This window comes from Melopsittacus undulatus, chromosome 1, assembly GCF_012275295.1.
Source record: "Melopsittacus undulatus isolate bMelUnd1 chromosome 1, bMelUnd1.mat.Z, whole genome shotgun sequence".
NCBI lineage: Eukaryota > Metazoa > Chordata > Aves > Psittaciformes > Psittaculidae > Melopsittacus > Melopsittacus undulatus.
Window position 1 is genome coordinate 111,035,204 of NC_047527.1, and position 26,838 is coordinate 111,062,041.

Below are 26,838 nucleotides of genomic sequence, written 5' to 3' on the forward strand. Positions count from 1 at the left end.
CTAATGTCACATATAACCATGAAAATACATTACTTTGATGAGTATGAACCAGTCACCACAAGCAAGGGTTGCAAGTCAAAGCCACAATTAGCCAAAATATTCACAAAGTAAAAAGCAACAAAAGGGAGACAGATGTATAAACTCTTAATTGTCAAGCAAATGCTTATTACAGCTGATTAAATATACTCTATTTATTTTTTTTAAAGCACTTTCCCATTAACTCACCCCAGCTCTGTGTCAGTGAGAATACTAAAACATTTAAGATACAAGTCTGAAGGCAGCTAACACAAATCAAACTTCAGGATTAAAATGGTTTCATGCTGTAGGTGATTAAATGCACTTTGGCGCACCGCGATTTGAAAGCTGTGCAACCCAATACACTTAGCAAAATAAGAGTGTTCATAATGGTGGGATAGCCTGTCCATTCCCTGTTGGATGAGAAGCAGTTATTCATGATTTACTATAAGCAAGCGACCTCACATAAACAAGGCTGTATGTATGAATACTGTGAAATAATTGTATTTAATGCAGACATAAAATGAAAATACGAAAAGACTTTTAAAAATCCTTACATAATTTTCCTCCCAGGGAGCAGAAAGGAGAATCACACATGACAGATGTTAGCTATGTCACTTAGTACATGCTCAGATCCACAATTATGGACATTATATAAGAAACAGAATTAAACAGGAACAGCAGGAAAATTCTGATTATCTAGTAAATAGTTAAACTACCTTAAGTCCTCCTAAAACATTCCACTACACTTTAGTTTCTCTCACCACATTTATTACCAGAAAGCAACAGAATTGAAAACACCAAAATTATGGTAGATATTAATTTCTAAGAACAGCCAAAGTTTTTGTCTAGTATTGCATGTTGCAATATACAGGCAGTAAACAATTCTGATAAGCTGCATGTAAACCTAATAAGAGCACATAACTGAAAATTTTGAACACAGTTAAGTATTTAACAGTGTTTTAATCACAATTATACCACATACAAAGTTCTAATGGACAAAATCATATAAAGACAGGCTACAAATACACTCCAAATTCCATTTTAATCATCTTTTTTCCCTACCTTACTTTTTCTTTACTGTATTTTCCCCTGTATCCGTTATTCAATTCCCCATGAAATCATGTATTTACAAAAGCAAGAACGTTACTCATAGCTCATTCCCATCTGCTATTTCCAGTCTCCAAAAGCCTATAGTAATGTATTTATACACACCCCTCACTTCTCCCTCCTCAAGCACTGCTTCTGCTACACATTATTCCAAGAAACAGGTTGACCTCCTTTCCCTTATTTTCCCCATACAACAGAAATTCAGCCTGGATTCTCAGGTAAGGCACTACAAGGCAGCAGCTGTGCTCCTGCACTTCTGGCCCACTCTGCCATAGTGCAAGGTTCAACTCTTTCCACAACATTGGCCAATGGGAAATTTGGCATAGCAAAAACCAATTGTCACAGCCACTCTCTCTTGTGACCCCAACCCCCTCTTTAAACAAGGGAAATAATTGTCTTTAAACGGAAGACAAAAGGCAAACTGAAAAACAAGGCAAAAGGCCAGTTTTGCCAAGCTAAAATGAATGTAAAGGGGTAATTCCATCATTTCATTTCAGTCAGTTTAAAAATGCTTTGCATAGCTCACACAGTGCAGTGAGGACTTCAGCACACAGGACCATAGTGTTATATTACAAAATGATGGTTAGTTATAAACTCCTAACTGCAACTTCAAGCTTTTAGCTTTCAAGCATGGGGTCTTGCGAAAATGAAGCTAGACAGATTTAGAGTCAGTTTAAACAATTCAACTTCTACTTTCTTACTAACATTTTAAAACGTGAAAGTTTTGGAATGCTTCAAGTGAAGACCAAGATGCTGCTAAATTCTCTTAGTTTTCCCCATTTAAAGGTCAACAACCAGCTCCTATTCTGCAGGCACTTTCAACTGTTACTGGTGAACTTCTGCAGTAGTAGGAAAATGTATTATCTTGAAATAAAACACGTATGCGTGTGTGTGTATTTATGTATATACGTGTTCTTCATTGAGCTGCAATAGGAACTCTGTGCAATTTCTATATACCACCTTAATGCTACCCATATCAGAATCAAAGACTAAAATCCTTGAGGATTACATCAATCAAAATGTCTCACATTTTGGGAGTTTCAAAACATTTCTTTTTCTTTTACTCAAGACAGGAGACTGTTCCCAGTCAACATGAAAGAGTAAGTGCAGCTTAATTCACTTCTATCCACTATATAAGTACAGTTTCAAAATCCTCCTTGCCTTAAACTCATTGTTGCACCAATACGGAAATATTTAGACATTAAATTGTGTGTGTAAAGCCTAATGTAAGTTACGAGAGGTGGACAGCTGTAACCCACTTTCAAGAAGACCATTATCAGCAACCATTGCCTTCTTGCTATTAAAAGGACAGATGTTACATTATTAGAGTGCTAAGGTTTGTAAACCCGGGGTTAACCACAAGCACACACTAAATAAATAGTGCACAGCTTTTCGGTACCCTAGATCATCCCCACTTACAGGCCGAAGTCAGCAAACAAGGGAAAACTTGCATGAAGCACTCACAGAAGTTGGATAAAAAAGAGGAAATTCTTGACTAGCTCCCTGAAAGTGGAGAATTACTCATGATGATTCAGCACCTAGAAAATCCCTACAGAGTTGGAAACATTTAGAAAAGCTACTTTAGTTAGGAGTCAAATTAGTATTTATTGTGTCTTCAACTTTTCTACAGATTCATTGAACTCTCAGGTAATTAAGGGTGCAGACTAGTAAGAGAGACAGGACAAATTAAGATGCTTAGCATTGCATCCAAGCTTCATAGAATGATGGGAGATTCAGACCATTCAATATCCAGAGATATCTCTCCCATCTCATTATATCTGGGGTAGTCCGCTTGCTCTTCACCCACATGTTCGTGGGATTGAATGCGCCCTCAGCAAGTTTGCCGATGACACCACGCTGTGTGTCAGCGTGTGTGGAGGGAATGCCCTCCAGAGGGACCTTGACACGCTTGTGAGGTGGGTTGATGCCAACCTCATGAAGTTTAACCATGACAAGTGCAAGGTCCTACACCTGGGTCAGAGCAATCCCAGGCACAGCTACAGGTTGGGCAGAGAAGAGATTCAGTGCAGCCCTGTGGAGAAGGACTTGGGGGTGTTGGTTGATTGAGAAAATGAATATGAGCCATCTTCAGTGTGGGCCCGCAGCCCAGAAAACCAACCGTATTCTGGGCTGCATCAAAAGAAGCGTGACCAGCAGGTCAAAGCAGGTGATCCTGCCCCTCTACTCTGCTCTCCTGAGACCTCACTTGGAGTATTGTGTGCAGTTCTGGTGTCCTCAACATAAAAAGGACATGGTACTGTTAGAACACGTCCAGAGGAGGACCATGAGGATGATCAGGGACTGGAGCACTTCCCATATGAAGACAGGCTGAGAAAGTTGGGGCTGTTCAGCCTGGAGATCAGAAGGCTGCGTGGAGACCTTATGGCTGCCTTCCAGTATCTGAAGGGGGCCTATAGGGATGCTGGGGAGGGACTATTCATTAGGGACTGTAGTGACAGGACAAGAGGTAATGGGTTGAAGCTTAAACAGGGGAGGTTTAGATTGGATATAAGGAAGAAATTCTTTCCTGTTAGGGTGGTGAGGTACTGGAATGGGTTGCCCAGGGAGGTTGTGAATGCTCCATCCCTGGCAGTGTTCAAGACCAGGTTGGATGAAATCTTGGGTGGCATGGTTTAATGTGAGGTGTCCCTGCCCATGGCAGGGGGGTTGGAACTAGATGATCTTAAGGTCCTTTCCAACCCTAACTGTTCTATGATTCTGTGTTGATTACAAGCAGCTCAAGCACAGCTCCTATTCCAGGACACTACTGTGTCCAGTGATTACCAGTGAGGCTGAAAGAGTACAGGGCTACTAGAAAGCCATACATGAAATTGCCTGAAGGTAATGTTGCCAAATCACTCCAGCGTGTAGCAACAGACTTGGACGTTTCTCACTTTAAAAACATGAGATATACACCCAAGAGTCACAGCCAGATCCTGGATAAAACCTTGAGACCCCATGCTTCTCAACTATCCATTGTGTATTTCAAATGTCTGCTGGTCTTATCTATAGAAATATTTTCACCCACAGTCAACAGGAAGGTTTGCCAGGCCAACACTATACAAAATGGAGAGTGATAGTTATATGCCTACAGGTGTTCTCAATATTGCCAGCTCAGCTCTTCTCTTCTACATTGTCTTAAGAAGTTGTAGGGGTCCCTTAGACTCCATCTGGCTCTCAGCATACTACACATCCTAAACAACACTTATATTTTCCCCTTAACAAGCATGTTATTACGTTTTGGTGTCAGGCAACCTCCATGAATAATGTGATAACTCCAACAGCTCAGTTCGTTCCATAAGGGGCCCAAAGTACGGCTAAGTAAAACACCTACTACTGTGAGTTGTCCCAGCAGAATGGGATGTTTTATTGGCAATATATCAGTAGATAAACGTTTGCAGAATCCTTTTTCTTTTGTACAGGCAAAACAGTCTTTGGATTTTTTCCACTGTTATCAAAGATAGCTGAACAGATCTTACACTCCTGTTGATAATGTTTTTATATTGTTCCCTAAATTCACTCTTCTTGCTCAAAAATGAGTTGCTCTTTGTTCTTAAGCTAGAACAAAGCTTCACAGACCAGCTCTTGCATGGCTATAAGCTTTCATTTTAAAAAACACTAAGGGTGAACTCCATACTGCAATAAATTAACCATTATTATTACTATAAGTGAGAATAAACATCAGGTCTGGTCAAAATTTTAATTATTTGCCTTGGGATTTTTATTTTGTCCTTCTTTTCAACAAGCTGTAACAAGAAACAGCATCCATATGGGATTATACAGTCTCAAAACACTATATAGACATCAATATTCATACCACAGTGTACTATGGAAAAAATAAAATTATTATTCATTTACAGACTATCAAACCATGTTAAAATGGTATATAGTACAAAAACCCACTTCATAAGGCACTGACAGAACCAGGGCTGAATTCAGAAGTACAACTGAAGAGCAACAGAGGTACTCACATAATCAAATCTTCAACTAGGACTAAATGCATATCCTCTTTGTTCTAGTCATGTGCAAAAATTAGCAAGAAATATACAGTAAGTGAAAACTACATTATTTATAAGTCACATATTTGACACTGCAATTTACTGTGTAAATCAAAATGGTATTTATAGGCAGCAAAAGAAGGACAAAGAATTCACACTGAACAATCAGAATTACAGTGCAGCAATTGCTTTGAAAGTCTTGGTAGAAAATAATGTGTTTTGCATTGATTATTCATCTACTTCTAAAACAACATGTCATACATGTCCAACAGGGAATGAATAAACCAGAATAAATGGCTTCTATTCTACTAACTCTATCAAGAGGCTTGCTTAGCAGATATAACTCCAGAGAGATCATTTTGTCTACAAGTAAAAAAAAAATCTCCAGGCAAATATATGATTATATTGAATCCATAATGAAATAAGAAGACAGAAAGTTTGGGTGGAATGTCATTCTGTTACTAAAATCTAGTATTGAGCTCATGATATTTACAATATCAGCTACCTCGGAGGAAACTCTGGACTGTCTTTTTAGTTAATGTAAATTGGCATTTTCTCAAAAAAATACTTTCCACACATTTCCCAGAAGCTTGTCCTAATGTTTGGAGTTTTCAAAAATAAAAGAGTGACACAGGAAATTTTGAATTCAGATTCAAGGAAAACATTTAAAAATATATTTATATTAGGCTTTATCCATATCTGTAGCTCTGATACAACACCTACGTGGAACTTACAATTTCAGCACATGACAGAACTGAAACCTGCACCTTCTAGTACTGGTCTGACAAAATAAATAATTTAAGGTGTGACTTCTTTAAACTCTTAATATGATACCTAAAAGCCTCTTTTTTTGGGGAAGAGGATTATATATTAAAAGACAATCCCATGCATTCTAACAAAGGGGTTAGAGATAACTTCAATAGCAAACACTGTAATAAATTCAGTAACCTACCATCTGTTTGTGATTTACTGAGAAATATCGTACTGGCTCGTGGATGATCTGATGGGTTGAATTCCATGTTCAAATCTGGAAAGAAAGAAAGAAAGAAAAACACAAAAACATTTATGATTTCCAATGGCATACACAGATTTTCTCATTCTTTTTAAAAAGACCAAATTTACATCCTTAGGCAGCTGTTGTAAAACAAAATCCATCTTGAAGCCAACTTTTTTATCCTTCGTCACAGAAGTGGTTCTTTTTGGCATGCAAATCATTTGCATCAACACAGCTTTGGGATTAGACTTCAATTCTAAGGGCTGCTTTTGGATTAAAAGAGACAAAGCACTTGAGAAGTTTGTACACAAGAAGTCAGGAATTATTCATTTACTGTCAGTTTCTTCCCACCATGCCCCAAAGCCATTGCTAAGCACAGGAACACAGCTTGTTATGTAATTATAGAAGAATTAAGTATCACAAAACAAATATGCAACCCTCTGTAGATATATGGGTTTCTAAGATTAGATGCGATTAAAACAAGTCGTTATTGCAGCTGAATGTTAAAGAAGTCCAGGCCACACTGTTTCAAATGGTCAAGATTACAAAAACTTGGAACTTTCCTCATAGTTCACAGATAAACATACTCCTTGCTGTAACAACTTCAAAAAAAAAAACCCAAACCCACAAACCAGTTCTAAAAAACATTTACCAGGTTAAGAGTCAAATCTATCATACTTTATATAAACTTCTATGAATATTTTCCCTATTGAGGTTAAAATTGTTGAATTTACTTATTCCCAAATTCCATGCTACTACCAATTTGTCAAAACTTATATGCCTGCATCCAGTTGAAAGCATGGTACTAAAAACAGTACATCATTTTTGCATTTTCTTGCTCTCCCAATGTGGCTATCTCAACCTTAGTTCTCTTACATTCTCTTACATTTGATGCAAAATAAATTCTCTTGCAGTCGATACAAGCATTTATGTGAGACTACATTACAAGCATTGATGTTTATCTTCTGTGATTATCCCAGGTTGTCTACATTTCTCTCACTCCGCTTTCACATCTCTGTAAAAGCTCAGCAAAACTGCAAATTAAGCCTCAGGTTTTATGAAAACAAAAAGTAAGTCTTTCTGCTCAGGGGTCAAATTCTTCTGTCTACTGCTTTCCCCGTTCCTCCACCATCCATCACCATATTCTCTTCTCATTTTCCCTTTTATTTGTCAATTTATGAGGTCTTCCACTTCCCTGCTTTTTTCTCCTGATCAAATATCTCTCTACAAACACACTTTCTATTTGTATTTTCCCCCTTATGCTCTCTTGGTTTCCTTTTCATCTGCCTGCATTCTGCAACCCATGAGATGAGCAGCCTGACATGCTGCTGCTACCTGGTGTAACTTCCAGAATAAACGAGATCTTCTTACAAAGAACAACCCAGAAACACAGAAGAGCAATTCCTCAGTTGGAAAGGGAGCTTATTATGACTCGTATCAAAGCCACAAAGGAAAAGGAATCTAAGAATTTCAAGGAAAAGCCATTTTGATCCTCTCAGAAACCATGGTTTGCAGCCAAGCTTGGAGAAGATTCTAGGAATATCATTTTACTACTAGGAGTTCTGACTTGAAAGCACTGTGAATAAGAAAGAATGTTTTCCTGGTACTTTCTGCATCTTATTTGGTTATAGAGAAGAATAAAAAAAAATCATCCCTTGAGATACATAGTGCTGGTAAAGATTGTTTTCCATTTCAAGATAATTTTTCCATTGAGTTGAATTCAACACGCAATTCATTAAGTAAGCAGCATTTTTAAATGGCAAAATGCATTGCCTTTTATCATCCTCTTTATCTTCTATCAAACAGCACAACACATTAACATAAAAAAAACCTTTTTTTTTAACCACTACAGATTATTTTTCTACAAATCTTTTGAGATACAGTAATGCAAATTCAGTCGTCAAAACAGGCCCCGCTGAACTCAACTTACAAAATACTGCCCCTAAACAAGAGAAACATTCCTTTCCTTCAGGCCTAGAAAATCGCTCAGAGAGTCGTAACAACCTGGTACAAGCTTACAGCCTGCTTGGAAGGCTGAAAAGAAAAGAAAACCAATTTCCACATCTTGCAGTCAAGTTGCAACTATTTACGATTCCTGTGTTATAAAGGGCTATTATGCAGAAGCAGTAAACCAACAAAGGACTTAAAGTCTTTCTGGAAAAAAAAAGCAAGAACTACCTAAAAGCACTGCCTCCTGGACAAGCTGTTATTCTTCTGACAGAAGCTGAAAGGTCAGCAAAATCTAATCTCAGCAGCTACAGAAGCCAGACCAGGCATTTTGAACCATCTCGGGAGATGCAGCTACCCACTGCCAGGCAGTGACCACAGCTCCTTCCCCGTGCTGAACCCCACAAAGCACCACATGTCCTCTTTCCACATCCTGTCTCTCACATCCTCCCCAGCAACAGCAGCCATCAAACACATCCCTCTTTCTCAAATTGCCTGGACACAAACCAGAGGGTATGGGCTGTGGCAAAGTCCACTAGGGCAGGTTACCCAGTGCAAGGTGGCTAGTAGAAGAAAAGTGCTGCTGAGAGAGGCCCCACCTCCCTTTGAGGAACAGCAAAGGTCTCATGGACTTGCAGGCAGAAGAAAGCACTGACTGTTCGCCGTGTACCTGCAACTCAATCACTCCCAGCTACTCCAGGTAAAAGAATTAGGCAAATCTAAGCATCCCACAGGCCACCTGTGGGACCATATGACTCCAGGCCACCACTGCTGGCATACAGAAGTATTATAATGGATGAAACAACCACAACACACAAATAAGCTTTCCGACCCCAGTTGATCTCAGATGTCTTAATTTATTGTACAACTTGAAGACAAATGCCTTTTTGAATATGGCAACAAATTCTCACGAATCTGTCACTAGAAACCATGTTACAGAACAGAGATCACAAATATATGAAATTAATAACTCGTCACCAAAGGGCATTATCCATCAAAAGGTAACCTCCATCCTAAAGAAAATAATACATTCATACTGCTTTAGTGTTACCAGTAGTTCCTTCTAGCATTTTAAAAGTATCATGAAAACCAATCATAATATGAGTTTTACCCATTTGGGAATGGAATATTCAAAGATTAGAGATTTAAACTCACAAAAGCAACATCTACTATTTAAGAGAGAGGAAAATGAGACCCAGAATTTCAGTTACTGAAATCTGCACAAAAAAATTTCTCCATTGCTAGCAGTCTGCTCTATGACTCATCATAGCATTACAAAGGAAAGGATTAAAGTGGCTACTTCTTCCAGCAGTTACCCTGCACTCCAAAATTAGCTTTTAAGAAAAAGTCACTGTCTCTCAGACAGTCCAAATCAAAAACCTTTCACTGCAGATGTCCCTTCCAGTTAAATAAATCTGGAATGTTTTCCTACAGATTTTCATACTTCAAAGATCACGTTTTCTTTTTTCACTACTAAAGGGCTGTTGGGTTTGCAAACTGTAACCCCCACCCTGTAAACACCCAAATGCTGTGATACACCTTGAAATCTCAGGGGTTTTGCTTTCTCAGGATTACAAATCAAAGGTGTGTGTCTATAAATACATGTATACATATGCATGCACGTATCTATATAGATGAATATTTAAATTAAACCTAATTTTTGGTTAGGCAAAGTAAAGTTAGAAGTAGATTTTACATATAACTTAATTGGGTACATAACTGTGCTGAAATTTAAGTAATTTAAAGACAACCACCAGGAGACCACAGTGTAGTTCAACATGTACAATGTGAGAAACTTAGCTCCTAAAGCCACAGTAACTGCATTTAAATATAGACATAAAAAACAATTGAGCTTCAGATCTGGGGTGAAACTCAGGCAAGATTTAAAATCCCAAAACAATATCTTAAAAAGCATTATTGAAGCCAAAACCACTGAATATAGCTTCAGTAGGGATTTTTTAGGAGGATAAGAATAAAGTTCAGATGAGTGTAGAGGAGAACTACTAGAATGACTGGAGGACTGCAGAAAATGCCTTCAAATGAGAGTCTGAATTCAAACTGTTTAGCTATGAGAAAGGAAAACTAGGTGTCTGCAGTTCACTTGTCCCTTTACAGAGGAAGAATAAGTACTAAAAGCCCTCTCTAATCTAGCATATAACAAAAACAGTGGAAAACAAAAGCAGAAAGATCTTAATTAGGAACTCTGTGTGTTTGTTTGTGTGTGTGTGTGTGTGTGTGTGTGTGTGTGTAAGGGAGGACAATTAGTCACTTAAGTTCCACACCCAAAGAACATGCACTCAATGTTTTTTGATGTTTTCCCCTTCTAGAAGATTACTTCAGCCAAACATCTTCAGGCTTTAGTCCAACATGAGTATTTAGGCTCAATTTAATAATAACTACATGCAAGTTACTTGTCATATGATTCATATGCAGGTCAGATCAGATGATCCCAGTGGGCTCTAGCCTAAGTTCTATAAAATCTTCAGAAATAGCAATATTTAAATTATTAAGCACAAAACGTCAGCGAATTCCAGTGGCACATCTGTAAACTTTATAAAACTGCACCAAACTCTGCTGCAATTATTCAGAACGAGCTGTACTTTTAGACTTGTGGTCAGAATATGTTAGGCAGGATAAAACCAGAAAGGATGAGACTAAATGTTTCATGGCAAGATTTTAACAGAGAAAAATAACTGTTTCTCCAACTCAGGAGTCTATTGCGACAGAAACAGACACCATGAGAGGATGAAGGATGAGTGCTGTAGCAACTAACTTCTGAGCAACATGCATCAAAGCTTCTGCTGTGACACAAACAGGAAAACCAACACAGTTGCTGCTTTTGTAACAGTGCACGTGGGCTGCAGCACAGGGAGCAGGTCTGAAAATGTGTTTATCAGAAAAATAAGATGTTATTTCCTTCCTTTTGAACAATGAAAGTGGGTAAGTTTGCACCGCCAAAGCTCTGATGCCAATTCAGTAACGGACTAAAGTCTGAACTGAGCAAAACTCTTATTTTAGGCAGTTCTGAAATAACCTGGTGGAATTACTTTCCTTCCTTCCCTTCACTCCTGGGACCATAGGCTATCTATCACTGCCACTGCATAACCACCACTATCATTAAGGAAAGAGATAGTGTCACTTATGTTTCATTATTTAAAGGGTGGCTACAAAGAAGATGAAGACTCCCTTCTTAAAAGGAGCCACATGGAAAAGACAAGGGGTAACAGGTACAAGTTACTCCTGGGGAGATTTCGATGGAACACAAGAAGAAAATTGTTTATACTGAGAATAATCAGCCGTTAGAATAATCTTCTCAGGGATATGGTGGATTCCCCAACGTTTGCCACTTAAGATTCAGCTGGTGAGGGTGCTGGGACATCTAGTCTAGATCATGCTTTGCCTAGACAGGTTGGACCAGATGATCCTTGAGGTCACTTCCAACCTGGTATTCTATGATTCTGTGATCAGTTTAATGAGGTATCACATGTATTTTTAGTTATTTAAAGGAATTCAGGTAAGAACAGACTTGTGCAGGGCATGCCACAGGGGAAAGTGCAGCTGACCAGGCACTACACAAATCACTTAACTGCTTTATCATCTTTTCTCCACCCACAGTCTGACATTACAGAGTGACTGCCTGGTATGGCCTGGTGGGTGTAAGACAACAAAAACACCACATAGATGCTTATCAAGGAATTAAAAGAATTCAAGCAATGAGCAGTGATTAAGCCCTACACCCTTCCAGGAAGCATGTTGAAAGGTAAGAGAAAACAATCGCCTGGAAAGCAGAAGGAAAGGGAAGCACAGGTGACCCAAGGGAACGGAAGGGCTTTCAGGGAGATGCTAAGAGTAGGGCTTTGAGTATGTCCTGATGCAGCTGCAGAATAGCACGGCTGTGTCCCCTCCGCCTAGGCCACCTCCATGGTACCAGGTAGGACCTGGAACGTTATTTCTCCTGCTGGCAGAAAGAATGAAGTTATTGCTCCAGCTTCCAATGTACCTCATGCCTTTCTGCTTCTCTTTTACTCTAGTGGGTTGCTCCCCTCTATTAACAGCAATTAGCCATTTCAATGTACAGTAACAAAAATTTTCCCTTAAACACTATTATGCTGTTATAATTCCGTCAAGAGCTGGTAGGAGTTAAATGGACACCTCAGCTAAGAGAATCTCCCTCATCTGTCTCTAGTTAAATGAAGAAAAAAACCCAAAGATTAAAAAAGAACAGAGAGCAAAGAGACAAAACTGAAGAAAGGAATCTCTCGCAATTATTATCCATTTTCTTAGTCTTTATTTTAAATGACCATAATTTTATGCAAAGGAGCCATGATACAATCCCACATTTGGAAAACCATAGCGCTAAATCTAGTACTAAAGTTTCCATTTGAGACTTCTGTACATTAATGTCTCTAAAACGTGGGATGTGCCAAGCACTGGGACTAAAATAATTCACTGGGATGAATAAATAAATAAAGCACTGGGATACTTTCTGTTCAGAAGTTTTTATAGCTTTCAAGCCAAAATAAAGACTGAATTGTATAGGCTGACTCCACTGAGTAATAACAATAACTGCATCTGCTTTTACACTAAAGCTTCCAAGATGTGAGATCCACTACCAGAAGTTTTAGATTATGCTATTCAAACATCACACAATCACAGCATGAAGATTTATCAGTGTCAGATGAGATGTATCTGTACCTTTTTACAGTACCCCATGTCTAGTGCAAGCAGCAACTAATCTACCCCAAATGAAAATGTCTCTCAGCTGTGTTACTGCCTGCTGTATTCTTGTAAGAATGATGTTAATGATAACGTTCCAGTAAACTTTAACAGTGATTATGAAAAGAAACGAAAGTTGGAAATTGGAAGGCTTTCAAGAGGCAATTGGCTGGAAGGGTAAACTCCTTCAGGTTTGGCTAGGTCGCTGGAAACACTTGGATGTGATCTTTGCTACCCTGGAGCTACAGTATTCTCTGAGTACCATTCCAAGCAAAGGACAGGCATGACATTTCTCAGCAAGCTCCAATTACATGGTGACTCTGTTCCAGGCTCTGCTCTGATCATGGCCTTTGAGGGAGACAGAGATAGTTCATCAATAAAAGGAGCCCTCTGTGGCAAATAATGCTAGTTTCTGTACAGTTTTTCCTGACCAGTCAGCCAAGTTACAACACAGAGCAGTTCTCATGGACACAGCTGTATTTATTTTCTCTTCTAGAAGGAAAATCACATCTATAGCTTTTTGCCGAACAAGGTTTGTATCCAGGATTTTTAGTTCTGTATCATTTCTCAAGATTTGTATTCACTTTCACAGGAGTCTTTCCCAACTTACTAGACACATCTCAAGTGCAAATGAAATCATTTGATATTACATGACATGTAAGCCTCTTTAACGTCTCCTTATGTTTAGAAAAGATACCAATTAATAAACCTTTTCCATCTCAAGTACATCTCACAAATGTCTTTCAGGTGTTTCAGTACTGCATTTATTAGTTTTTGCTTTAACTGGAACCAAAATGAAGCTTAAAAGTTTTAGTGATATGAAAGATAACAGAAGTTAAGAAAACAAAAAAATGCATCACCTATCCACCCACACCACCACATTGCTTCTGACTGCTTGGCATCAAGTAGGAAGCAGGTTTTTAGCCCAGCAGATTGAGGTGGCCAGTGCAAGACCAAGCAGACACTGCAGCCTCCTTCAGAGGGGAGGCTTGTCTGGATGAACACAGTGTCAGGGAAACAAAGCTGAAGCCAAGTGCAGCTGGCCTAAAGCTTCTTACCAAAAGGCAAGGAAATGCATGTGATGCTTCAGTTCTGCTGTTGGAATACAAAGATGGGGCAACGCTAGCCATCATATTTTCAGAAGCATGGTCTGCTCTGAATATTGTAAGCAATATAAGCAATAATATGAAATCATTCCCACAGAATGTTTTTTTTATGTAATCATATGTGATATGGTTGCCCTCAAGAGATGCAAGATAAAGATGGTAACTACAGTGCACACATAAAAAGCACATATCTTGCTTTGCACTTATACGCTTTGCTGTGCAACCCCCATCACTGCTCATTTTCTCACTAATGACCTTTCCATTTTGTTACTAAACACCACTCTTTGGCACTTGAGAACACAGTACTCAGGTTTCCCAGTTACACTTTCTCCCCTAATAGCCTTCCTCCATTCAATGACACCGAGCCAGCCAACACACATGCTAGCTGTGATCATATCGGCATGCATCCCTTTAGAAACCTTTCCATTCCAAGTGCATTTCTACATAAGACAGCAGAATGTCCCCCCCTGGACTGCTTCATCATCTCTTTCCAGTGGGACTTATGAACACCCTAACTACTGCCTCCTTTTGTTAATGTGCCCCACTTAAGACATGTAGCAACAAAAGGAACAAAGCCACTGTCCTATTAACCTCAAAATGAAATTCTGCATTTCTCTAATGCCCCAGTGACACTGAGCGCCACAAATGCTTTTTCCCTAATGCATTTTTACTTCACATATACACCCCTTTGAAATGAATTTACTCTGCCCTATTAGATCTGAAGGTAAATACAATGGAATAGAAACAGCTGTGAAAGAGTTTAAAATAAAATTATTAATAACTAAAAATATTTTTCTTCCCATAAATACATCAAAAATAAATTATGATTCACTTATAAATTATTACTATAATCATTTAACATGATGCATGTAACATCTTTTACAGATGTATAAACACAGTACCATTACAGACCTAAACAAATGACACCAGCCATTGCCATACCACATGATTTTGCTTGTCACTTCAAAACATTCAAACAGTACTACTGTGCTCTCCACCAAAGAGGCATCAAGCCATCAATGCCCCAAGTGAAGCCTGCTGTGATCTCAGGCACATCTGCCACAAATTTAACACAGAGCTTAGCAGCTGGAAGGGAATTACCTGTCACTAAGTCAAACACACACTAGTCAGCAGAAGTGTTGGGTTAACCTCCAGCAAAGTTAACCAGTTTTACTTGAAGACACAGATTAATACCAAGTCCACAGCATAATCCTCATAATTTCACAGCTGAGTTGACATTATAAATCTTAATCTTTGACTGAAGCATTACCTGCAGCTTTGCACCAAGGTGTATGCATTTCATCATTCCTCAAAACACAAGCATTATTGCCATGTGGATTGGTAAGAAATGGAATGACCTTAAGGATGTCTTACGTTCTGTAAAGCACAGCACAAGAGCTTGATCTGGAGCTCAGTTCTTCATCTATAAAGAAGTAACTTCATAATGGTGACTGAAGCTCTGAGGAGCCCTTGTATCAACACAGCAGAGCAGGACAGGCTTACCCTTCCTCATTCCCTTACAGAAATGACTTTAATAAATGCCAGCAAAAACCACATTTTTCCAGGATCTCTTCTTTTTCCTGTTGCTTCCTCACAGAGCTGCGTGACCTACAGTAGGCAGGTAATCCATGAAACACAAACGAAAAAAAATCCCTATCCTGCTTTCTCAGTAAATCTTGTGCAAGTGTATTATAGAACACTTGTAAGGATACATCTGTAACTTCAAGGGCTTTTTTTAATATACAAAAATACAATTTGCAATCTTTTCTGAGGAACACCACAGGATACTTGGTAAACTACAATAATAGGCTTTCAATTTTTCCCCTGCAGATTTGCATTCACATGGCAACCAAATTACCATGCTACCAAGACACAGTGTTAAATCAGGACTAAATGCAGCTTGCCACCTAAAACTGAAAAGCAACTGACATTAAATTAAAAACCTCTCTCATCACTACACTCTCACATTTGTGAATGTATGCAAAAGCCCATAAGCACATGCAGCTAAAATGCATGTGCATGCATATACACATAACCAAGCCCCTGAGCATTTCCACTACTGAGCTGTCGAGCTGTCCTTAAGCCCAGGAGGCTCAGTCTCCTTATAGTCATACGGCACAACACATACAATAGCTAGCAAAACATATATCCACTTCAGAGGGAGCCATGTAATTCTTGCCCATACTCCAGACAGCATAGCTTTTAAAACCCCATTATCTTGCAGGTCTTTCGTCTGTCATCAAAGAAAACCCTTAACTCACAGTCACATTTCCTATATACCAGGCAATAAAGGACAAAAGGATACATTAAACTCTGAAGAAAACAGTTGCAGATCTTTAATTGACATTTATTCTCAGTCTTTGAGTTCCTTAATTGACACTTGTTCTCAGAGTCAGCTCAGGCTCATTAAGTGCTGATCTTGGAGAAGTACCTTATAACATCTGAGTATGCTGCAAAATTGTCAGTATAGGAGATACCATTTCCAGAGTGATAAAAAGCAGGATATCAGTATCTTATTTGCTGTGAACTTACAATTATCTAAAATACTGCCATTCATCTTCATTGTGATTTACTGTATTAATCTGAATATGTGATTAGCTCTAAAAAGCCACAGAAATGACTTAAATTTACTTTTAAATCAAAATCATACACAAACTCATCCCAAAGATGGACTTATTCCCAAAATTACATTGGCTCAGTGCCCAGGATAAGTAACATTCAGTCCCAGGGCAGTAATTAGTCTCAGATCCAGTATCTTGCAACCCTCTAGCTCTTAATGTGTGCTCTGGGCAACTGAAAAAGGGATAAAAGCAACTTCCTATTTTTTTTCCCAATCTTGTACACACAGCCACCGCATGTAATACTGAAGTCTTGAGGCTGACCTGATCAGCCAGCCACAAGTCATGCAGATATTCCAAATCCAGGCAGATATCAGATCAAACCCAGAAAAAGGATACCTGCACTACTGGAAAGAAGGGGGAAGGCCAAAGACGCCACAGAGAACACATGCAAGGTTAAATTATGTAGAGTACAGCCAAAAAAGTTAAAGGGGGTGCTGGTAATTCCATTACAGATGAGGAACTGAGGGAAATGAATAAAGTCAAGGCATTATAAAAATTACAGTGCCATTTTGCACTTACTCCACAGCTCTCCAGATCAGACTCCAAGCCTCAATCTAGATAGGCAGAAAAAGAAGAGCACATAGTTAGGGGTCACAATGGCATTATGTGCTGCTTATTTATTAAGCAGCAGTATCTTATTTCCAGATTATGGGAGTTGTCCCATGTACCAAGGCTATTGGAAAGCTACATGTGAATGTCAGACCACATGTAACAACATTTTTGGACAAACACTTCATATTATTGCCTGGCAGGAAAATGCTAATTTAACTAGCTATGTTCAATTCTTGAAGCTTTTACTTTGCATTAAATAACTCAACACAATGCTGTTTTCAGAGCTGCTATGACAAAAGAGAATCAGAAAAAACAATGGATTAAACCAGAAAAGATAATACCTAATGCAGCATACTAATCAGGATTATTTCATCCAGTCTCCTTCAAGACAATCTACTGAAGGAATCTACTGACAGGGAAGAATAACCACATCACAAGCAATTTGTACTCTTGTCAGCAATGCATTTAATCACACCATAGATTAAATGTTTAAGCAATTGCTAAGCAGACATGGAATTTTCCAATCTGAAGGCCTAGGTCAAATCTGCTAATAAAAGGAATTAAATACAGTGAGTCATTTCACTCAAGACCACATCTCACTTCAAATCTCACCAGAGGTTTTTTCATTAAAACACAACAGACAGTTGACACTGCAGCAGAAGTTTTACTGGCAAGTTCTGCAGGCATAGAAGCAGATATCCAATCAAACCCTAACTGCCCTTCCAAAGCAGAAAAGAACCCACCTGAAACCAAAGAACAGTTTCATACATTCAGGAACCACCACATAAAATGAACATGTGATATCTACCTGAAGGTCCTACTCTTACGAAGAACCTATTTTTAACAATAGTGATTTAAAGTACATACATAAACAGAGGGAAAGTTGAGCAGGCTTTCTGTAATGGGACACTGTCTCTCAGACTTTCTGAATCATAGAATCATAAATTGTAGAATGGTTTGGGTTGGAAAGGACCTTAAGCTCATCTGTCAAGGGCAAGTGGGACACTTTCCATTAGACCAGGTTGCTCAAAGCACTGTACAACCTGGCCTTGAACAGTGCTAGCGATGGGGCAGCCACAGCTTCTCTAGGCAACCTGTGCCAGGGCTTCACCACCCTCACAGTGAAGAATTTCCTCCTTCATGCCTCATCCAAATCTCCCCTCTGTCAGTTTAAAGCTATCCCCCCTTGTTTTATCACTATATGCCCTTGTAAAAAGCACTTCTCCAGATTTCTTGTAAGCCACCTTTAGCTTTGGGAAGTCTGCCATAAGGTCTCCCCAGAGCTGACTTTTTTCAGGCTGAACAACCCCAACTCTCTCAGCCTGAAGTTCCTTAAAGGAATAACAAACATTTACATAGGAGGGATCTGAAAGATATAACCTACCTGGCCTTCCAAAAGGTTTAATAAGGTCACCTGCTCCTGAAACTAAGCAGATATTCTGTGCTCAGAAAGGCCAGACACAAACTGCTTAAAATATGGATAATGAAGCATAGGATGAAATTACCACTTTTCAGCAACTGTTCTCTGCTGGTTTTCAACACATTCAAAAGCGTAAGGTTAATTTAATAAGATGGCAAAGTCTGTAGATGACAGGACTTGACACAGCAAACTAGTATCAGCTATGAAGAATATTCTAGTTACTGGTCAACAAAATGGCAGATGTAGATAAATGCGAACAACTGGGGGACCTAGGAAAATAAAAATCTAAATTAATCTTCAAAATTATGAGCTTTGAATATTCCTACTCAGAAAACATGTTGTAGAAACTGGGAGCAAATGCAAGTAGTACAGACAGACTCAAACCTCACAAGAGGAGGTGGCCCTTCAGCAACATTAACACTGTGGAACTACTTTTTCCCCAACACTGAAGTTTCTACAGCCTCAAAGAATTCAAAAGGGATTAGACAGGTTCCCAGAAGACAAACTTATAGAGAACTGCAAAGTACATACTAACAGCTCAGGAAGTTCCCAATGGGCAATTGCAGGGCAACTAGGTATTCTGAAGAAATATTTATGTTTCTCTGTTTCATATTCTGGCATCAGCTCCTGCAGGAAACAGGACAGAGGGGTCGTAAAACCAACACTATTCATATCTGTTACATTGTAATCTGATAAATTAGAAAAATTAACAGTTTAAATTAAACCAAATAGATCCTTTGTCTTTGAGACCTACTGAAATATCGGAATTAACTAAACCCAAAGCAGAGAATTTACTAGATAAGCATGCTTTGTAAGCAAGGAGAAAACCTGTCATTGCCTAGTAGTTTAACATTAACTAACTTTTCTCCCCTGCTCTAGTTTTGTCAACTTTCTAGCATCACATTTATTGCAGCATATGGACTTTCATCCTCAGAGAGCACTGAGCAGACATGCATTTATCTTCGTGGCACATGATGTTCTGGCAAGCAGGGGGAAAGGAAGGTACTGCATGCTTTGTTCATTGACCACAGGAACCAGGGTACAGAGGAGTCAGAATTGAAACAAGTCCAAACCAAATCTTCAGTAAGGGCCCAATTATTCATCTCCTACCAGCCATGCTACCCCTTCAGTTAACTCTCAGGACAGGGGATTGCCATGTTGCAGTTTTTCTAGCTGAAATAATGGTCACATCCCATCTAATACTGTATACATGTCACTCTACTGCAAATTGCCTAAGGATCTGGACCAGTCCAGGAAGAACTGATCATTAACCTTCTTTTTCCTATTTGTATATAACTAGACTGAAGCCATATATTAAGAACCATGCATCTCTGATTTTTAAAACAATGACTAGAGTTACTAGTTCTGAAGGAAAAATTTACAGTACTTTTGGGTAGAGAGGAACAGAAGCTTTAGGTTTTGGGTTTGGTGTTTTGAGTGGTCTTCCACATGCCTCTGAAAATTGATTAAATACAGATTTTGCAGATCCTTGCTATCTGTGAAAGGAGCGCAAGAGACATTTCAGCTATTATCTGGGTTGCTTTACTTACTATGGTCCCCACATTTTTCAGTGGCCAGCTGCTTTAGGTATGTGGAACAGCATAAGAAACAGAGTATGAAATGAAGGAAAAAAGATGAACATAAAGTCAGAAATGGGAAGAAAATTAGGTACTATACTTGACAGGCAATACTGTATAATGAACAGGGAAAAGAAGGACTGCAATACCAAGTATATCTAAATATCTAAAATGCTAAAGCATGCTCAGAAAAAGGCAGGGGAGACAACCAGACCATGGGATGGCAAAGATAACTTCTAATAGCTTTTGCTGAGCACTTCTGATATTTATTAAACACATTATTCAACACACAGCTTGTAACACATTTATACAACAAAGCGAGGTTTTGAAAAAGCACTGGGTGTAAGAAGGGACTGGATCCTGACTCTCCCAAAGTGCCTAAGACAGGCTGCCTGCTACACCTGAAGTGCACCGCTGCCCAGGGAGAGCCAGAGAACTTTCAACACTTCAGTAAATGCAGATCAAAAGTGCCACTGCTTTTTATACACCCCAAGACCTTGGTGGAATTGGGTTTCGTCGGTATTTTTCAGAATACCACAAGTTCACATTTCTAAAAATTAACAGGTTTTGGATGGAGAGCAATGTTCAATTGCAGCATTTTCATTGCATCACACACTTTATAAATCATGACGATTGCCAGCTAGACAGACAAATAACAAATGGAATATAACAAAGCAAATAAAAAAATCCTCTTAAACAATGATGTTTAAATGTTCCCCCATTGCCTTACAAATCTTCAAAAATGTGTGAAGGTACCATGTTGTTTCATGATTTCAAGACCCAACTGGCCTCTGACCACCTGCCAAAAGCTAAGCCTTTTTGCCTGAGCCTCATTCACAGAATCACAGAATCCCGAGGGTTGGAAGGGACCTCAAAAGATCATCTAGTCCAACCCCGTGCAAGAGCAGGGTAACCTAGAGTACATCACACAGGAACTTGTCCAGGCGGGTCTTGAGTATCTCCAATGTAGGAGACTCCACAACCTCCCTGGGCAACCTGTTTCAGTGCTCTGTCACTCTTACAGTAAAGAAGTCCTTCCTGATGTTCACATGGAACCTCCTATGCTCCAGTTTACACCCATTGCCCCTTGTCCTATCACTGGATATCACTGAAAAAACCTAGCTCCATCATCCTGACACCCACCCTTTACATGTTTGTAAACACTGATGAGGTCACCCCTCAGTCTCCTCTTCTCCAAGCTAAAGAGACCCAGCTCCCTCAGCCTCTCCTCATAAGGGAGGTGTTCCACTCCCTTAATCATCTTTGTGGCTGTGTACTGGACTCTTTCAAGCAATTCCCTGTCCTTGAACTGAGGGGCCCAGAACTGGATGCAATATTCCAGATGCGGCCTCACCAAGGCAGAGTAGAGGGGGAGGAGAACCTCTCTTGCCCTACTAACCACACCCTTTCTAATGCACCCTAGGATGCCATTTGCCTTCTTGGCCACAAGGGCACATTGCTGGCTCATGGTCATCCTCCTAACCACCAGGACCCGCAGGTCCCTTTCCCCTTCACTCCTTTCCAGCACGTCAACCCCCACCTGTACTGGTACATGGGGTTGTTCTTTCCCAGATGCAAGACTCTACACTTGCTCTTGTTGAACTTCAAGTTTCTCCCTGCCCAACTCTCCAGCCTGTCCAGGTCTCGCTGAATGGCAACACAGCCTTCTGCTGTGTCAGCCACTCCTCCCAGTTTAGTGTCATCAGTGAACTTGCTGAGGGTACACTCAGTTCCCTCATCCAGGTCGTTGATGAAAATATTAAACAGCACTGGTCCCAGCACCGACCCCTGAGGGACTCCACTAGTCACAGACCTCCAGCTAGATTCTGCGCCATTGACCACAACTCTCTGTCTTCTTCCTTTCAACCAGTTCTTGATCCACCTCACTACCTGATCGTCAAGCCCACACTTTCTTAGCTTATCTATGAGAATGCTGTGGGAGACAGTATCAAATGCCTTACTGAAATCAAGAAAAACCACATCTACCGCTCTACCATCATCCCTCCACCTAGTCACTCCCTCATAGAAGGCTATAAGGTTGGTCAAACATGACTTCCCCTTCATAAAACCATGTTCTTAATAACCCCCTCATCCTTGATATGTCTAGAGATGGCATCAAGTATACGTTGTTCCATCACCTTTCCAGGGACGGAGGTAAGGCTGACCGATCTATAATTACCCGGGTCCTCCTTCTTGTCTTTCTTATAGACTGGTGTGACATTTGCCATCTTCCAATCCTCAGGCACCTCTCTCGTTTCCCACGATTTACCAAAGATTATGGAGAGTGGCCTAGCAATGACCTCCACCAGCTCCCTCAGCACCCATGGTGTATTCCATCCGGACCCATTGATTTATAGATGTTCAGATTGCATAGCTGATCCCTAACCCAATCCTCATCTACCAAAGCAAACTCCTCCTTTGTCCTGACTCCTTCTGGGGCTACAGGAATCTGGGGCCCCTGGGGAGAGTCTGCAGGAGTAAAGACAGAGGCAAAGAAAGCATTCAGCACTTCTGCTTTCTTTGTACCCTCTGTCTCCAGGGCACCCACCTCGTTCAGCAGTGGGCCTATATTGCCTCTTGTGTTAGATTTATTTGCTATGTATTTGAAGAAGCCCTTTCTATTGTCCTTAATCCGACTAGCAAGATTAATTTCCAAGTAGGCCTTAGCTGTCCTAATTGCCTCCCTACATCCTCTAACAACTGTCCTATATTCCTCCCAAGTGGCCAGCCCCTCTTTCCATAATCCATAGATTCTCCTTTTCCACTTGAGTTTGCCCAGCAGCTCCTTGTTTAACCACGCTGGTCTCCTAGATCCCTTACTTGATTTCCTACTCATTGGGATGTTCTGATCCTGAGCTTGGAAGAAGTGGTCCTTGAATGCTGACCAACTATCATGAGCTCCTTTACCGCCTAGTACCCTTTCCCATGGGACTTCCCTTAGCAGTTGATTGAAGAGGCCAAAGTTGGCCCTTCGGAAATCCAGAACTGTGGCCTTGCTAGGTATTCTATTCCTCCCACACAGGATCCTAAACTCCACCATCTCATGGTCACTGCAGCCAAGGCTGCCATTGACCATCACCACTTCAACTAGACCCTCCTTGTTGGTGAGTACCAGATCTAGCAGCGCTCCTCTCCTAGCTGGTTTGTCCACCATTTGCATTAAGAAGTTATCATCAATGCACTGGAGGAACCTCCTAGACTGTGAATGATTGGCTGTGTGAGTCTTCCAGCAAATATCAGGGTAGTTAAAATCCCCCATGAGGACTAAGGCATGTAGTTGTGAGGCTACTTCCAGTTGCCTGTAGAAAGCCTCATCACCTACTTCGTCCTGATCAGGAGGTCTATAATAGACTCCCACAAGTGTATCGCCTGTACCAGCCTGTCCCTTAATTCGTACCCACAGACATTCCACTTTCTCCCCATCTGCCCCTGGACAGAACTCAATACATTCTAGTCGCTCTCTCACATAAAGAGCAACTCCACCACCTCGCTTTGCTGACCTATCTTTCCTAAAAAGGACATAGCCATCCATGAGCACATTCCAGTCAAGTTAGCTGTCCCACCATGTCTCTGTAACTGCCACTAGGTCATAACCTTTAGACCGCACACAGACTTCTAACTCCTCCTGTTTATTCCCCATGCTGCGTGCATTGGTGTACAGGCATTTCAGGGAGCGAGCAGAGCACACTGATAGCACCCTTGGGAGGTGGGAGGCCTTTTGGTCTTCATTAATAGTAGAACAATGCCTCACTAGTTCAGCTACGACCCCCTCGCACTTTGAATCTAACCTGAAGCTCTGTGAGTTAGCTCTGCTAACTCTTGTCCTAGCACCCTTTTTCACCTGTGGGACAGGGTCTAAACTATCCTTTCCCACAAATGAAACAATAGATTGATAGTCCTCCCTAGTCCGCCATCCTTCAAGCCCTAGCATGTTTCTCTTGGGCTTGTCTCTAACAGGCTCAGTTAAATCCCCTCCCCCCTTCATATCTAGTTTAAAGCCCTGTCAATAAGCCCTGCTAACCCCTGCCCCAAAACCCTTTTCCCCCTCTGGGACTGGTGTATCCCACCTGCCACCAGCAAACCAGGTGTCTCATACAGCAGCCCATGACTGAAAAACCCAATACCCTGCCTATGGCACCAGTCACGTAGCCATACATTAATCTGCAGAATCTTCCTATTTATCTCTTCACTCTTGCTTGTAACAGGTATGGAGGCAAACACCACTTGCGCTCCAGACCCTTTAACCAGCCATCCCAGGCCCCTGAAGTCTCTCTTCATTGCCCTTGCCCTCCTTGTAATAATTTCATCACTGCCAACCTGAAAAACCAGCAGCGGATAGTAGTCAGAGGGCTGCACCAGATCAGAGAGTTTCTTTTTAACATCTCTAATCCGAGCCCCAGGTAGGCAGCAGACTTCCCTGTGGGATGGATCCGGTCGACAAATGGGCCATTCTGTTCCTCTCAGAAGGAATTCACCCACCACAATTACTCTTCTTTTCTTCTTGGTTGGGGAAGTTCTAAGGCATGGGGGTGAGTGACAAGCCCTAGGTGACTCACTAGATAGATGTACCTCTCCATCTCCACTTACCTGGCCCTCTAGTTCCAAGACCTCATACCTGATATTCAAGGGCAACTGGGAGGGAGGAAGGGATTGCAAGGGTTTTCGCTTACCTCTCCGAGGAGGGACCTCCCTCCATACCTCCTTGTCCCTTAAGTTCTCTCCTTCTGTCTGATGGTAGGAGGGAAGGGGATCCATCACTTGTTCAACCACTTCCCTCTGCCCCTGCCTTAGGGTGTGGCTCCACCAATCTATTTCACTTTTGCATTCCCTGATGGCTCTCAACCTTTCTACCTCCTCCCTCAGTTCAACCACCTGCCTGAGCAGATCATTTATTTGCTCACAGTGAACACAAGCAGTGTCACTGGCTCCCTTCAATACAAGTGCCAGGCTCAGGCATTCGCTGCAGCCAGAGACCTGCACGGCCGCATGTCTGCAGGAAGGCTCAGTCTGGATATCCACATTATTACTCACTACCGCTTTTGATCGTGTTGTAACCATGACCTATCTGGTCGATCGATCTGTCTACGTCTCTCCACACAAACAAGCACTCCTTCCCCTCCTGTGCTCCAGGCGAGTCCTGTTGATGAGGCGGTCAGCCCGCTTGCCAGCCCACTTGCCTGCCCGCGAACTGCCATGCAAACTGCCTCGACCCGCTCTGTTTGCCCGCTCTGTTCGCCGCGCTCCTGGTCAGGTTTTTAACCACTCACTGGTGAGTCAGCCCCTTGGGTAGGCTGAGCTGCGGGCTCCTGGGCAAGTCCTGTTGAGGACTTGGGGCTCCCTCCTCAGTGGCTCTTGTTGCTCTGTGGTGAAGCTCCTGGATGCTCATCTCTCCCCGCTCCGCTCTGGTGTTGCAGGCATCCTCTCTCCAGCTACTCACCTCAGCAAATGATCACATCCCAGTTGTGCAGAAAAATCATTTGGCTGACCAGTTTCACCTATTGCTGGTGTTCAGTTTGGAGCCAATCTGTATTTAATTCTCACCACCCCCTGCACAAATTCCTGCTACTTTTGCTGTAATAATGCTTCAGAATTTGGCAGCTCATAGCCTCCTTTTATATAAGGGAAAGAATTAATTTCACTTTGCTGTTTGTACTTTGTCCTAGAGACATGGAACACACAGAGGATTTGATTATATAATCTGCAGAAACGTAGGAGGGATTTGGAGGCTTGCCTGAAAACCTGCCACTTCTTACACATTTGAAAGCTCAACAACATGTTTTGCTGAAGTACACATCCATGTAGCTGAAATCTCAATTGAGTTCCTCCACTCTTGTATCACCAAAGTCATTACCAAAAAAACAGAAGGCACACAGGCAAGAGGGCAAATTAAAAAAATAAATTAATAAAAGTACACAGGAAATCTATTCAATAACTTGGGCTTGATCCTGTTGTAAATGAGAAAAGCTCCAAAAAACTGGCAAATTTACACCCATTTATACTATCTGATAACTTCAGTTGTTTCAGTCCAAATACCAGCAGATCAGTCACTGTAAAATACAGCCACCAGAACTGACACTGACATCATTGTTGTTGGCAGCTTTTTCTGAGAACCTGTGGACTGGCTGAACCTTAGCCTTTTCTCAATAAACACTCAGGCACGTAACACATCAGCAGTTCCAGTGACAGCAGTGTCATTTCCCATTCCTTTTATCTATCACTTTTCAATGTGCCTTGGTCTTAAGGCAACTGGAAGTCTTCCAGGTATCGATGAAGTCATTTTGTTTTCATTACCAGCAATAGGCTAAGATTTTCAAAAATACCACAAAAAAAGAAGTTTTAAAATTCACCTTGCAATGTTAAGGAAAGTTCCAATTATTCTATTTGAAGACTTACAGAACTGGAAAAAGGTGCAGAAGACAGACAAGGTTTGAGTTGACATATTTTTACAGCACAAGCAATCCTAGCAAGGTGAAGCTAGCTGAAAGGTATCAGCCTTTGAAAAATCATTAGCGTCAGTTTTGTTTTCCCTTTTTCAACCTTTAAAACTTGATGCTGTCTCCAATCTGTCTGACTTCAAAAGCAGTAAACGATTTGTCCTCAATACAATAATATTTTTACACTGAAAATCAGTTTATGAGTGCTTTTAATTTTGATGGGTTTATCTTACATTCCTTCTTTGAGAAATGCAGACGAAACTCCCATAAATGGACACTAATTTGCTCCCCTATAAGTAAGTGGAAAACCGCTAATCTATTCCTGAGTCTTTTAAGATCTTAGTCACT

At 40.7% G+C, this 26,838-nt stretch overlaps 1 protein-coding gene across 2 annotated transcripts in view; it reads right to left on the minus strand.

The window, feature by feature from the left end:
• CCNY (cyclin Y) overlaps window positions 1-26,838 on the minus strand; it is a 123,580-nt gene that overhangs the window by 42,239 nt on the left and 54,503 nt on the right. For both annotated transcript variants that reach the window (XM_034068795.1, XM_034068804.1), the window contains exon 2: window positions 6,076-6,150. In XM_034068795.1, coding sequence (XP_033924686.1) covers window positions 6,076-6,150 — 75 coding nt within the window. The remainder of the gene's footprint in view (window positions 1-6,075; window positions 6,151-26,838) is intronic.